At 35.2% G+C, this 14,254-nt stretch overlaps 1 protein-coding gene across 5 annotated transcripts in view; it reads right to left on the minus strand.

Moving 5' to 3' along the window:
* DYNC2H1 (dynein cytoplasmic 2 heavy chain 1) overlaps window positions 1-14,254 on the minus strand; it is a 178,237-nt gene that overhangs the window by 149,042 nt on the left and 14,941 nt on the right. For all 5 annotated transcript variants that reach the window (XM_074570728.1, XM_074570750.1, XM_074570719.1 and 2 more), the window contains exons 14-30: window positions 13,569-13,721; window positions 13,360-13,458; window positions 11,166-11,305; window positions 10,846-11,074; window positions 10,149-10,276; window positions 7,679-7,794; window positions 6,324-6,451; window positions 5,589-5,738; window positions 4,637-4,842; window positions 3,585-3,740; window positions 3,379-3,493; window positions 2,810-2,980; window positions 2,246-2,628; window positions 1,375-1,507; window positions 1,167-1,284; window positions 884-996; window positions 675-794 (exon numbers count right to left, since the gene is read on the minus strand). In XM_074570728.1, coding sequence (XP_074426829.1) covers window positions 675-794; window positions 884-996; window positions 1,167-1,284; window positions 1,375-1,507; window positions 2,246-2,628; window positions 2,810-2,980; window positions 3,379-3,493; window positions 3,585-3,740; window positions 4,637-4,842; window positions 5,589-5,738; window positions 6,324-6,451; window positions 7,679-7,794; window positions 10,149-10,276; window positions 10,846-11,074; window positions 11,166-11,305; window positions 13,360-13,458; window positions 13,569-13,721 — 2,658 coding nt within the window. The remainder of the gene's footprint in view (window positions 1-674; window positions 795-883; window positions 997-1,166; window positions 1,285-1,374; window positions 1,508-2,245; window positions 2,629-2,809; window positions 2,981-3,378; window positions 3,494-3,584; window positions 3,741-4,636; window positions 4,843-5,588; window positions 5,739-6,323; window positions 6,452-7,678; window positions 7,795-10,148; window positions 10,277-10,845; window positions 11,075-11,165; window positions 11,306-13,359; window positions 13,459-13,568; window positions 13,722-14,254) is intronic.

Consider the following 14,254-nt stretch of genomic DNA (forward strand, 5'->3'; position numbering starts at 1 on the left):
ATGGGCACAAACTGAAACACAGGAGGCTCTCTCTGAACATTAGGAAACACTTTTTACTGTGACAGTGACTGCACTGGCACAGGTTGACGTGGGAGGCAATGGAGTCTACATTCCTGGAGACATTCGAAAGCCGTCTGGACACGGTCCTGGGCGAAGCAGCTATAGGTGGCCCTGCTTGAGCAGGGGGGTTGGACCAGATGACCTCTAGAGGTCCCCTCCCACCACAACCATTCCATGAGTCTGCGTGATTCACTGTGCTACTGGCCAAAACTGCATAAAAGAATTTCATGTTCATGACTATTTCTGTTTATACAGCTAAGCTTTAGAAACTGTATTTTTATCAGATTCAAAACTGTTTTTTTATGTTACTAAGTCTTAGCAGCCCTGCATGTAGCATTCACTACCAACTAAAATCAAGATTTACATCAAATTTAATAAACAGATGGTTGTTAGATCAGGTGCCATGTAAAGCATTTGAGTATTTCAAATGTTTACAAAAGAATTATAAGAACACATATTTTTAAGAATTTCTCTATACTATAACTGAATAAAATGGATTTGTTGAGGGTTATTTTCTTCCAAAATCACTACATATGCCTCTGTATGAGACTTTAAAGAACAACTTATTTGGTAAATCTAAGACTACACAGTGGCATTAGTGGATCAATTACTACCTGGGAAGGAAAGAGTGATGGATCAATTGAACCTTGTGATTTTTTTCCAGCATCAACACAGTCAACTAACATCTTTTTCAGGGTCTCCTTCATCTCCAAAGCCAAACCATTTAGCCATACCTGACAAAGAGATGAAAAAAACTCAAAAGTTACATTCCAAAAGAATTTCTCAAAGACACGTGAACTATATTTGGATGTGATTTTCTTACCTCCACATCATTTGACAGAAGAACTTTATTTCTAAGTGGCACAGTTTCTCCTTCTACAGACTTCATGGCAACTATGCATTTAAATTCTTCATCAAAGCACACACTATTAATGCCTGTTAATCAGAAAACAACAATGAAGTTACATATTGTTCATGTCAAACATTAATTCCTTAGTGTCTAGTAGTATAAAGAGAGAAAAAAAAAACTCTGCAACAGATTATTTAGCTTTGAAAAACCTTATTTCTAAATAAGTACATTTCACAGATGAAGATTAATGCATTACCAGCAAAAAGTTTCTTAAGATGAGACTGGATAACCAGAGGATTCGTGGACTGTCCTAATATTTCTAATAAGTCATCATCTCCAATGAAATAGAATCTTGGAAATGCTGAGCGCTTTTCCTATATAAAACCAAAATAAATCAGTTTTGTTTATTTAAATTCAAACTTACTGGCTTTCTTTATAGAAAACTATATTAACATCAGCTGTACCTCCAAAAACTCATTCAAAGATCTCTGACATCTCTGAAGTTGGTCAAGTATGGTAATTAAGGTATTTCTTATTGCTGTCCGGGCATTCAGTGATGTTATCCTATTGTCACTCTTGATATCTGACATAATAGATCTTGACAGAAAAAGATTGAATAATTCATAAAACAACCATTACAATTTTAATCTGAATATGATATAAAAGTAGTTATGTAAGTAAAAATTAAAGCACAGGTAAGTCATCTGAATATCTGATATATAACTTTCAGTTTTCAGTTTTAATGATGAAACATTTCAGAATTTACATCAATGTCTGTGCAAGGTAATTTAATAACAACTGTTTCTTACTAAAATTTCTCTACCCAAAACCAAGAAAATTCAATTCTTGACTTTTATTTCCTTCTAAGAAGTCATTTTAACTCAAATCAAGACAGATAATGGTATATATCTTTCTACATTTCTAAAGTCTTTTCCCTTTTTATCTCCTTGACTTGTTTGTAAGAAATAAACCATCCCTTTCTCACAGAAGTCCATCTGTGTATTTTCACAGTGAACAAAGTGCCTGTCTTCAACAAGAAATTATTCTTGAAAAAACAATTACATCACCTCTGCTTCTGTTGACAATATTGATCTTGTGTTTGTCTGCCTCGCTTGTGATTCCCTTCTCCATATGTACCCCATTAAATGAAACCTACGTTACCAGCTTTATTCAGATCTATGTCACTGCCGCACATCTATATCTAATGAATTCCTGTTGCTGGCCTTCATCTCCATACAAATTCCAATTGTTCCATATATTTTCACCGTGACGAATGTTCTAGACTACATGTGTCAAAGATACTACAAAAAATAAGTCACATTCGATAACACTAACCGAAAGTCTTCATCAACTCTGTTAAAACGAGCCTGTTCTTTGGGCAGAGCTCCACGACCAAATATCGGTTCCAAATAGACCCACTTCCTTTGAATTTGGTTTAAATTCTGCAGATACTCATCCAACTCAGCCAGCTTTTTTTCCCAGATGGACACTTTATCTTCAAAACCTTTGTAGTATGGAGAGTCCTTGAGGGACTGTAGAAGACAGCGATGATCTCCAACTTGGTTGACTATGTCCTTCCAGTCTTTAATAAGCCTGATAGTCTTGCCTTGGCTATCTTCATAATCTGTTAGTGTAAAGACAGCCCCAACTCCCCAGAGTTCAAGCTCACGTAATGATTCTCTGATTGTAACTTCACCTTGGGCCCGACAATTCAAATCCTATTGAAAAGTATGAATAGATTTCATTTGAAAATACAGAGCCAGCAATGAACTTTCCATTCAAAAATATAAATTCTATTTCTATAGTAACAAAAACACAAAGATGCATACAGAACAAGATATATTACATAAAACAAACCATAAAATAAAATGTAGTACTTTTATTTGAAATTATTCATACCTTAAGTTCCATTGCTTTTTCTATAATGGCATCCGTCACTTTTAGCAGGTCTCCAAATAACAAACCCTCAAGTGTAGTGCCTCGGGGAAGACCCAGAAGACGAAACAGATCCAGCCAATGGTCTGAAGAAAGATGTTCTCCTCTTATATATTTTAGGAGTGGAATTATCATCTAGGAAAAACGCATATGTGAATCCATCTAGTCTTTATGAAAATTGTATCTGTTTGATTACAGTGTGACATGATATTCAAACAAAACAAACACTTTCATTCTTAAACTGAAATACATTTTTTCATTTCCTCTATTTAATGTTTAAAAGTACAACTCTGAGGAAAAATCATTGCTAACTGTGTGTCTATGTAAAGTGTACTGACCCTCCTGTTCACTATAAGCAACTAAAAGTTTCTCAAAAGTAAATGAAATATTCAAAACAGTGTCAGATGGTATTTTGTCAAATTGTAACTGATTTTATAATAAGAACTGAACAATGAGCTACATAATGAAGTATATCACCCAGTAATACCAAAACATTTTTGGTTTTATAACCCTTTTTGTAATTCGCATCTTACTTTATATTTGTCCACTTCTTTTTGCAACTTTACTGTCATTACAGTATGTTCTTCCATCTTCCTCATTTTGTCATGCCAGTTAAGCAAGAACTCTTCAAATAGGTATGTTTTACTCCTGTGTGACAATCAAATAGAAGAAGGTCATAACAACAGAGTACTACAACCACAAATATATGTCCATGAAAAATAAAGTAACGAAATCATACCTAAAAGTAATCCAGTCTTCTTTAGCTTTTTCCTGAAAACCTTGATAAAACTCTTCGTACAATGCCCAGACTTCTGCACAACTCTTAATATCTTGACATACAACTTCTGACAACGAGAAGTCAGGCTCTTCCAATTTAAAGTGATGGCATTCTTCACTGAATAAAAGATCATTATATTATGCATTACATTATTCCATTACACATTTATGGTTTAAGAGATGGTATCATATGGAAATAATTTCATTTTTTTTAAGAAGAGCTATTGGCTTCCTTGAAGAACATTGCTGCCAACTGCAATTTCCTTATAATCTCCATCTTGAATAGAAATAATAAAGGAATACGAGGGATAACTCTCCTACACTCTCCCATATTCACAATTATTTTCCATAAACTTTCATTTATTTCTCATTTATGAGAAAAATGAGTTACTTTGTGCCCCTAAAAACAAAGCTTGAAAGAAAATAATTTTTAATTGATTGTTTCTTCCTGTTAGGTAGGAAGAGTATGCTAATTTTATTTACTACCATATTTAAGAGCCAAGCTAAGAATTTAAATAGAAAACTTCGTCCACTTAAGATTTGCAATGAGCTTACTGAAAGCAGGCACCCAGAGTAAAAATTCTTTCCTTTTGCACAACAGTCTATCAGATAGAACACTTACTTAAGAAATGGGAGACGTGAGCTCTTGCCCACTTAAGTTGCGAGAGAATTGAAGGAGTAACTCCCCCTTCTTGGACCAATACACCAAACCTCTTAGTGAGAATTTCAGAAGTCAGAATCAAGTCTTTAGTTTACAGGCTCCCTTATGCGAAAGCCTAAGAGACTTCTTGAATTTTTCATTCCAAAAAACTCATGAAACACTTTAGCTTGAGAAATTAACGTTATGTAAAATCAACAAACAGGACCCTGAAAAATTAATGAAAAACAAATACAAAATAAATGAAATTCCTTTTATTGTCTGTTGTGACAAAAATAAGTTAACATTTTCTGAGATACTATTGCTGAAAAAGATCCATACATTAATAAATAAGGTGTACAGGGAAATATACATACATAAGCTTTTCTTTCACAGTTTCAAGTTCATCAAATTCTTTTTTTTTTTCCTTTATGATCTGAGCACTTTTCTCAAGCACATCCTGATCACCTGTTTCAATGATATCATCACTTGGCTTTAGTTGATCCCAACGAGCTTTAAACTTTTCCAGGTCTTGAAGATATACATTAACACGTGAAATCACATTTCCTTTCATCATTTCAACCTGTAAAGCATGAGTTAAAATGAAATTCCTTCAACTGTTTGTAGCTACTACTAGGATCAAAACCAAAGCACCAACTTCAAAACTTGATCAAAACTTGATAACTACAACTTGATCAGAACCAAATATAGAAAACTTCTTGTATAATACCCTAAGAAATAGTTCATCTTTATTCATCTTTTTTTTTAAAAAGGGTGCACTAATTTTTTTTTATGCTGGTATTTGAGACCTATTTATTCGGCCTATGCTAGCCTGTATCTTATAGCGCATAGAAAAATTGCTATATTTGTATGGCACATTGGTATCTTCAGTAGAACTTCAAATGAGTTCAGCAATTTGCCTATGGACTGTAATTACAGGACTCTGCATAGTTTAGCAAAGTTGTGTGAAAATAACAAGCATCAGTACTAAAAACATGATAAAGTAATAAAAATGCTACTTTTAACTGTTATCCTGTTTTGCTCAGTTAACCATTACATTCATTAAGCCATCTCTGTTACCAGAAAGTTGAGACAGAAGTACAACAATGTAACATTCATTTCAGCATCAGTTCAACAGAAGTTTCACCTAATTATTGTTTAAACAGTTTAAGTACTCTTCCTTTAAAGGCTCTCCCTCAACTCAGTAAAGTTGGTGTTAACACTGAACTGAGAACATTTATTGATTTAATCTGAGTAAAAAATATTTATCCAGACTTAATCAAAATAATTTCAACATTTTTAGGTACAATATTAATCTTTCATTGTTACCTGTTCTGCAATCATAAGCTGGTGGCTTTCCATCATTAATTCAAATTTATCCCATGTAGCTCTTAGGTTACTGATAGCGTCCAAACCTGCACCAGCCACAGTTCGCAAAAGTTTGTTTTTATCTTCAGCCTCTTGAAACAGGAGAAAAACCTAAATTCAAATGGATTAAAAATATGTGTGTATGTAAAAATTCAGCAAATCCTGTTTATCCAAACTATAAGAAAATACATAAGAATCATCAACTGTGTACGCACAGATTATATGCTTATATACAGCTGCTTTTTTAATACTGTTTATAGAATAACATTAAAACACTGGAAAAAATAGTATTTGAGGTACTTAGAGGCATTCTAAATCTTGATCCTGACATGAGAGATACAGAAGTGAAAGTTTACTGTGAAACAGGTAAATGCCTCTTTATATATTGCAGAAATTAGGGAAATCCACTGCACGTTACTATATGCTCAGGAACAACATAAAACTCAAAAAGGTTCTGGTTGGAGGCGAGAACTGTGGGAAAGCATCAAATATGCTACACCGATTTTATATTTTCCCTTAGGCAGCCACTTTATTCTACTGCTCGAGACAAAATACTGTGCTACACGGACCACTGCCCTGACCCTATTAGGCTACTGCATGTTCTTAATTACTTATATTAAATATAAGTTTCCATACTAGAAATCCACCACATTTTTTGTTAGCTGTTGTTCTGGATATGATGAAATAGTATCTTACCCCTTCTTTTTTTTCATGTAGGTTTAGATATTTTAAATTGTCTTCTGCTATTTCCTCTACAGTCTGGGGTCTAATCACTAGTATTTCCATGGCATCAGTGAGAAATGAAGAAACATCATATAGGTGAGCTATATAAAAGTGGAAAACAAAGTTATCATGGAGAAAATATCTGTAGTAATAAACATCCAAGTCACACGAATGTACTGTGATACAACATTGTCATAAGATATGATAATGTATGCAAAGTATTTGCTTAAAAAATTGCAGATCCCAATCTTATATGTTGCTTCAAGAAAATAATGCATATTTGTGTTCACATGTAGCTTTTTAAGTGTAATCCACTGCGTCCAGTGTATGATTTAGACCATAAGTATCAAACTCCCTTGTAAAAATTAAGCATAAATACCTAAGGCATTTATTTATACACTTTGAAAATCTGTATAGGTCTTTTTGGGGTAAATAGAGAAAAACAAACATTAAAAATACTTTTGGGGTTTGGGTTTTTTTTTTTTATTCTGTTTTTAAAGAGACTAATTAAAGCCACCTTACTTTAAATATTGAAAAGACTCACAAACAAAAGCCTGATTAAGCTATGACATATTTTCCTACCAGGGTAGATCTTTTTGGTACTGAGATAGGAGCCATACAATTCCAGGAAATAATACACTTTCCAGGAAACAATTCATCTTTCAGGCTATGGAAATAATTCACTTTCTGCACAACCCCTGTTCTGTGTTTGCCGTACCAATTGTTAGATTTAAAGCACAAAGCCCTGGTACTTATCATCTACATCTTACTCCATTTTGTCCACTTGTTCCAGATATAGATAGACCACCTAAAAATACAGAAATATTTTGCACTCTTTAACACTTCGCATTTTGAGAATCGAAGTGACAAGTAACTCTGTGGAGTAAGTCTAGATTATTTAAGACTCCTCATGAAGTATTTCAGTTTGTGAAAGAGAAATCTAATATTTTTAAATTATAACATCTCATTAAGGCCCCTTCAATTACCCTCAAACACCTAAGAAATCTTCCTCCCTCAAATGTCAAACAAATTTTCCTCCCTGAAATGACGAAGAAATTTTCCTCCAGACAAAAGAAACAAACAAAATAATGTTCATATATATTATTTTACATCAGGAACAGATGTGGCCAAAACAAGTGAACGGGAAAGATGCACATGGACATCAAGCAGCCTTAGGTTAGGCCTGTAGTGAAAAATTAGTAACAGATTACTTTCTGTGCACTGTGATTTCTGCAGCTCACTGTGCCCAAGAGTAAAATTACATTAACACAAATGTCCACAAGTACAACAGAAACAAAAAAAAAATACTATTCATTAAAGTTATTTACCTTGAATAGATTTTCTCAAAGAAATGACAAGAACATCATATAACTTCTGGATTAAATCATCAATTACAGTTTTCACAGGGTTGCAATTAACAGTTAAACAATCTATCTTGATGGTGCTTCAAGACAAAAGATCAAAAAGTAAATATTCAGTAGTATACTTACATGTCAATATCTCTAAGATCTATGCACATCTATAGTTTACCCTGATTTTGTAGCCTAATACGAAAAAAAATTCCTCATAATTCTACAAATATAAGACAGAGCTTATCAGGAAAATTTTTCATAGTATTGAAATATTTATAACTATTATGCATATATATGCAGTTTTATGGGGACTATGGTCTAATGCTCTGCTTCTCCAAATATTTAGAAAATTGTTTAATTTTATATAACCAATGTCACTAAATTCAAAAGGACGACTTCTATACTCAAAAAGAAAAATATGTAAATAGTTTGTAAAGTCATGTCTTTAAATCTCTAATTTCCATGAGAATTTACTAACCCAGGCTTCAATAGTCCTAAGAATGTAAGAAAAGTCATAGGAAGTCAAGGCCCCATATCTAATATCTTACAGTGACCGTAAGTAGATGCCTAAAGAACACTAAGAAAAAGCGCGACCTTCTTTGGTACCTTCCTGAGTAACCTCCCTCAACACCAATTATTTTCAACTCATGGCACTTCATAGCCACATGTGGTTTCTGGCTACAAGACATGTCAGGCAATTTCATAGATAAGTGTACTCTTCACTGGGTTAAAAACTGGCTGGATGGCCGTGCCCAGAGAGTTGTAATTAATGGGGTGAAATCCTCTTGGTGGCCAGTCACCAGCGGTGTCCCTCAGGGCTCAGTTTTGGGGACAGTTTTGTTGAATATCTTTATCGATGATCTGGATGAGGGGATTGAGTGCACCCTCAGTAAGTTTGCAGATGACACCAAGCTAGGTGGGAGTGTTGATCTGCTTGAGGGTAGGAAGGCTCTACAGAGGGACCTGGACAGGCTGGATCGATGGGCCAAGGCCAACTGTATGAGGTTTAATAAGGCCAAGTGCCGGGTCCTGCATTTCAGTCACAACAACCCCAAGCAACGCTACAGGCTTGGGGAAGAGTGGCTGGAAAGCTGCCCGGCAGAAAAGGACCTGGGGGTGCTGGTGGACGGCCAGCTTAACATGAGCCAGCAGTGTGCCCAGGTGGCCAAGAAGGCCAACAGCATTCTGGCTTGTATCAGGAATAGCGTGGCCAGCAGGAGCAGGGAAGTGATCGTGCCTCTGTACTCGGCACTGATGAGGCCTCACCTCGAGTACTGTGTCCAGTTCTGGGCCCCTCTGGACACGAGGGACATTGAAGTGCTGGAGCGTGTCCAGAGGAGAGCTACGAGGCTGGTGAGGGGTCTGGAGACCAGGTCATATGAGGAGAGGCTGAGGGAGCTGGGCATGTTTAGCTTGGAGAAGAGGAGGCTGAGGGGAGACCTCATTGCCCTCTACATCTACCTGAAAGGAGGTTGGAGAGAGGTGGGTTTTGGCCTCTTCTCCCAGGTGAATAATGACAGGACCAGAGGAAATGGTCTGAAGTTGCAGCAGGGGAGGTTTAGATAGATATTAGGAAGAATTACTTTACTGAAAGAGTGGTCAGGCACTGGAACAGCCTGCCCAGGGAGGTGGTTGAGTCACCATCCCTAGAAGTGTTTAAGAAATGTCTAGATTTGGCACTTCAGGGCATGCTCTAGTGGCAGAGATTGTAGGGGGTTTTTTGTGTGTGTATGGTTGGACTCGATGATCTCAAATGTCCTTTCCAACCATGAAGATTCTATGATTCTATGATTCTCTTCTATTCACCCCAGTCTGTCCCTGAACTCATAAAAATCTTCACTACTCAGAATACCACTTAGCGAAAAAGTTCTACCTGTCCATTCTCCTATATGAAATGTTACCTCTTTTTATTTGTACTGAACATGATTCCCAGCAGTTTCATTTGAGAACTCTAACCATGCAATGCACTGAATTCCATGTGAACATATGTAAGAATAAAAGCCTACGCTAGCATATCTTAAACTGTAAGTTATAAGAGGTAATCAAGTGTTTCAATACAGGAATTATTTCATGTATAAGCATTTACTAAGTCTGTTCCTAACTGCCACATATACTTCACATGTACAGGACTTAGCTAAAAGAATTGTTTAAATATCACCGTGTTTTGTAGTATTTCAAAATCAGCCCTAAATTTTAAGGGAGTTTCCCATCATATCAAAGGAAGATATTCAAAGTTTTTAGAGAAGGCTGTGAAGATAAAAGGGAAGAAGCATCTAAAAATAAAACTGAAAAACAAAGTCTAAACATTTAAAAAGTACACCAAAATTTTACAAACACCTGAAATTCTATCTATATCTCCACGTAAAAAGAATATTCCTATTTTACTATTACCTTTAAAGTATCTGATAGAATACATTATTCAAACAGAAGAATAGTTGCACTATACCTTGGAAGACGTTCTGCTTCTTTCCCTCTTACTTTTAATGCTTTGAAGTTTTTTTCCCAGTCCTGTTTGTTAGAAAGATGTGTCTCCACCAGAGTTTCCATATCTACTTGACCAAGTACGATCCATTCCTTTTCATCATTATTTTTGATTTCATGGAAAAGAAATATTTTCCAGACTAAAAAACTCTGTTTCTCAGTTATATTAAAACACTTTAATAATGTTTTCAAGCTACATTCTCTTTAACCTTTGTGCTCCTTCAATTACCTACAGATTCTCTTAGCACAAAAATCAGAAGGTACAAAATGGTTTAACATATTCACATATTTAAGGATAATCAAAACAGATTTTGAACAAGAGCAAAAAGACAGCTATAATACCGAGGTTTCAATGGGAACTGTACATACTCTTCAAGCAGAAGGTGTGCTTAAGTGGTTGACTTAACATGGATGGACTTACTACGCTTTTGCTTATATGCCTTGTAGAAAAGGACAATAATGCACAAATGCCATTGTTCTGTTACTTCTAGAATGTCCAAGGACAATAATGCACAAATGTCGTTGTTCAGTTACTTCTAGAATGTCCAAGGACAACAAGGCACAAAGGTTATTGTTCTGTTGCTTCTAGAATGTCTGAAGCCTAAAATGACACAAATTTAAAATAAAAAAAAAAGCACGAGTCAGTCAAATATTAAAAATACCTTGAATTTATTAGAAACTTCTGTCAGCCTTCTAAACAAATCCTCTGCTTTACTGAAAGCAGTCAGAAATCCATTTGCATTTCTTTCTGTCATAACAGTGAATATAGACTCTTCTTCTGCTTCACTTACTCCCCTAAACTGATTTGGAATGGAGATGAATCGCTTCATTTCTCTATAATATCTAGCTCGTACTTCTTCAAAAGGAGGTCTGAATTGCAACCGGCCTTGCCTAAAAAGTAAAACAAATCATACAGAAACTAATATTTGAATGTATTCTGAGCCAGAATACTTTCTTAATAGGAAAAAAGAAAATATCTTACTTGAATGTTAGATCAATAGTTATTTCTGGTAAATTCTCATTAAGTGCTTCTAAGCCCATTTGATACTGATGCTCCAGAGCTTTGTAAAGTTGATGATTCCAGTGCTGTCTCCAAGCTTTCATATCACGTGATTTGAAACCCTAAAATTTAAAAATTTTTATTTTTATGTTATTCCTCAAACCATAATTATAAGCTGAAACTGAGTACAGTACAATGGCTGAAGACCAGAATCTTAGTAAAATTCAAAGAAGTATCACACCCCTGGAACAGGGTCCCCAGGGAAGTGGTCATGGCACCAAGCCTGTCAGAGTTCAAGGAGTTCTCTTAGTCATATGGTTTAGTTTCAAGTGGTCCTGCGAGGAGCAGGATAAGGACAAGGAGCAGCTCAAGATATTCTATGACCAGTTTGAATATTAAGATGATCTAGAGCTATTCCATTTATTTCAAATGAATATAAGAAGAAAAAAATAATATCCAAGTCAAACCAGTCCCTATGGCAGTTAGCTTAACGACTTCGCTGAGGTTCATCGCTCATTGGTTTAGTACAATATTCTTCAAGGTTACTCTAAAATGCACAGGACTCTGCTAGAAATAAGATACAGAGCTGGCTGAATGAGATCTAAACCTCTATCCCGCCTTTTATTTTGTTATGATATGTAAACTACCTTTTAAACAGTATTTTAGAAATTCTTCTGTGTTTCCACAGATCAACATTAACTAACAAGTAAGTAGATAGAATAATTTATCTTAAAGAACTCAGATTTTCATTGGAATCTGTTACATTGCACTGTAAGAATGCATAAAGCCATATCATACGCTCAGGCATGTAAATGGCCATTTGTAAACCATCCAGGGATTTTCAAAAGGGCAACACAAGTTAGAAAAGAAATTAGCAACTCCTTCCAGATTAACTTATTTAACCGCTTATTTAATTGGATAGAGATTTGCAGCCAGGGCTTTGGAGGCAGTCCAAGGTTGCTGCAGGAAGCTACACAGTTAATGTCTGCCCTACAATTCAAGGCTGCCCAGAGGAACTCTTCCAACAGAAGGATTCAAGAGATTAAGAAAACCTGACATTGCCTCAAGTAAGCCTTCAGACAATTATAAATAGGGTTTTCAAAGAAATATGTAAAATCCTGATGACAACAGCAGTAAGACTATACCATCTTGTAATTTTGGATGGTGAAAGCACAATACACTTGGTTAAGTTTTATCACTTCTAGTCAAGGATTAAAAAAAAGTGACTGAATACAGTTCAGTTAATTGTCCATATAAAATATTCTGTAATAACAAAACAATTTTCAAACAGATCTTAAAGCAAATATAGACTATTAATTTTCACTTCAAGCTAAAAATTTGCAAACTAGATTTCAAAAGAAATTGCAAACCAAAAGCTGAATCAATGCACTTACTTAGTATTCATATTATCTTTAGAAGATGGAAAAAAATATTAAGAAAAATGCGGCAAAAATTCTGCATTTATTTGACTGACAAATACCAACTAAAATAATCTGGGTTTGCATTAGAAATGATAACAACACCACATCCATATAAGAATATAGCCCCATTACTGCTGAAGGCTATAGAAAAAATTAAACTGACTTGAATGATACCTCAAAATAGATTAGGTGATAGCAATACCATCCAGTTACTTTGATAAGACTCTTAATCAAAATCTTAATCATCTTACTCAATGATCTGAAGGGTCTTTTCCAACCTAAATTATTCTATGATTCTATTCTAAAAGCTGACAGTTGATAAGTGAACAAATAATAATGTGCTTTTTCATTATTTCAGGCAGAAATGCATTTTAATTCTAAATTTCATACATTTGTTCTACTCTTCCTGGGGATCACTCATATGTGTATCAACTTATTTTACCTTGCGTTAATGGCTCAGACACAACTGATCTACATGACCTATGGCTTTCCCATGTTTTCATCTAACCCCTGTCATCTGACCAAGTGTCGTTCTTCTCCCATTACTAGTATGACTTAAAAAAGATTATCCACATCCTCCTCATCTGAGATTTTACCTCACACCTGGCATCAACTAGTACATGATCAGTTTTCCTGAGCTAGCTAGTAACTCCTTAATCAAAATTAATTCAATCATGCTATGTTTGAGTCTTAAATCTTGATTATTGTTGAAAAGTCAAATGTTCACAGTCTGCAATATGATAATGAAACCCTGCCTGTGACTCGAGGCTGGCAAAACCAGTTCGGAGCTCCTGGAGTTCATCTTTCCAACGCTGCTGCTGCCGAAGGAGATCAATATTCATGAGCAATATAACCTGTTAAAAGAATTATAAATGATAATAAACCTATTCATCATCGTGTAAATTACAGGAAGGATAAAGTAAGCTATAAGAGATGTGATTTTAATTTCACTTGGAAAATATACCTTTTCAATGAAATTTGTGTGACACTTTCTTAGTTTTCTGTTTTCAGTGGAAAGCCGTTCAGCAGCAGCTTGGAGTTTTTGGATATAAGCTTCCAATTCTCTAGGATTATCCCATGTTATTTGAGCTTTTCCTCCAGGACCAGATTTTGAATGCTTGAAAAACATACAAACTTTGTAAGACTTAATATCAAATATAGTCTACCAGTGAGCATACAGGAAGTGATAATATGAGAAAGGTGGTTTCACTCCCAGTAAAAAATGGAGGACCTCCCTCTCACTACTACACTAGAAACATAATAATCCAGCAAATCACAGACATATGGACATATCATTATAGCTACATCAACACACTGGGGAAGGATTAATGCCAGACTCTTAATAGACTTTGAAAGAAATCCACTGATATTGAGAGTCCTGCCCTACACACATAAGCAGACATCTTAAGCTAAGAGGACACCTTAAAGTCCTCTTTTCCTCTTTGTCCTGCACAGACCAAAAACCAAAATGTCACACTAATTGCTATTCAACTTCACCTGTTTATCACGAAATAATTTTTTTGAGTTACACTGTAAAATTCCACTGACTCATAAGCAGCTTTGGGGAATTCCATTTCTCTGGGCTTTTTATCAAGATTCTGGGGGGTTTATGCATTTTGCTATGTTTAGAGTAGAAAATCAGAACACAAA

The sequence above is a fragment of the Larus michahellis genome, chromosome 1 (assembly GCF_964199755.1).
Source record: "Larus michahellis chromosome 1, bLarMic1.1, whole genome shotgun sequence".
Taxonomy (NCBI): domain Eukaryota; kingdom Metazoa; phylum Chordata; class Aves; order Charadriiformes; family Laridae; genus Larus; species Larus michahellis.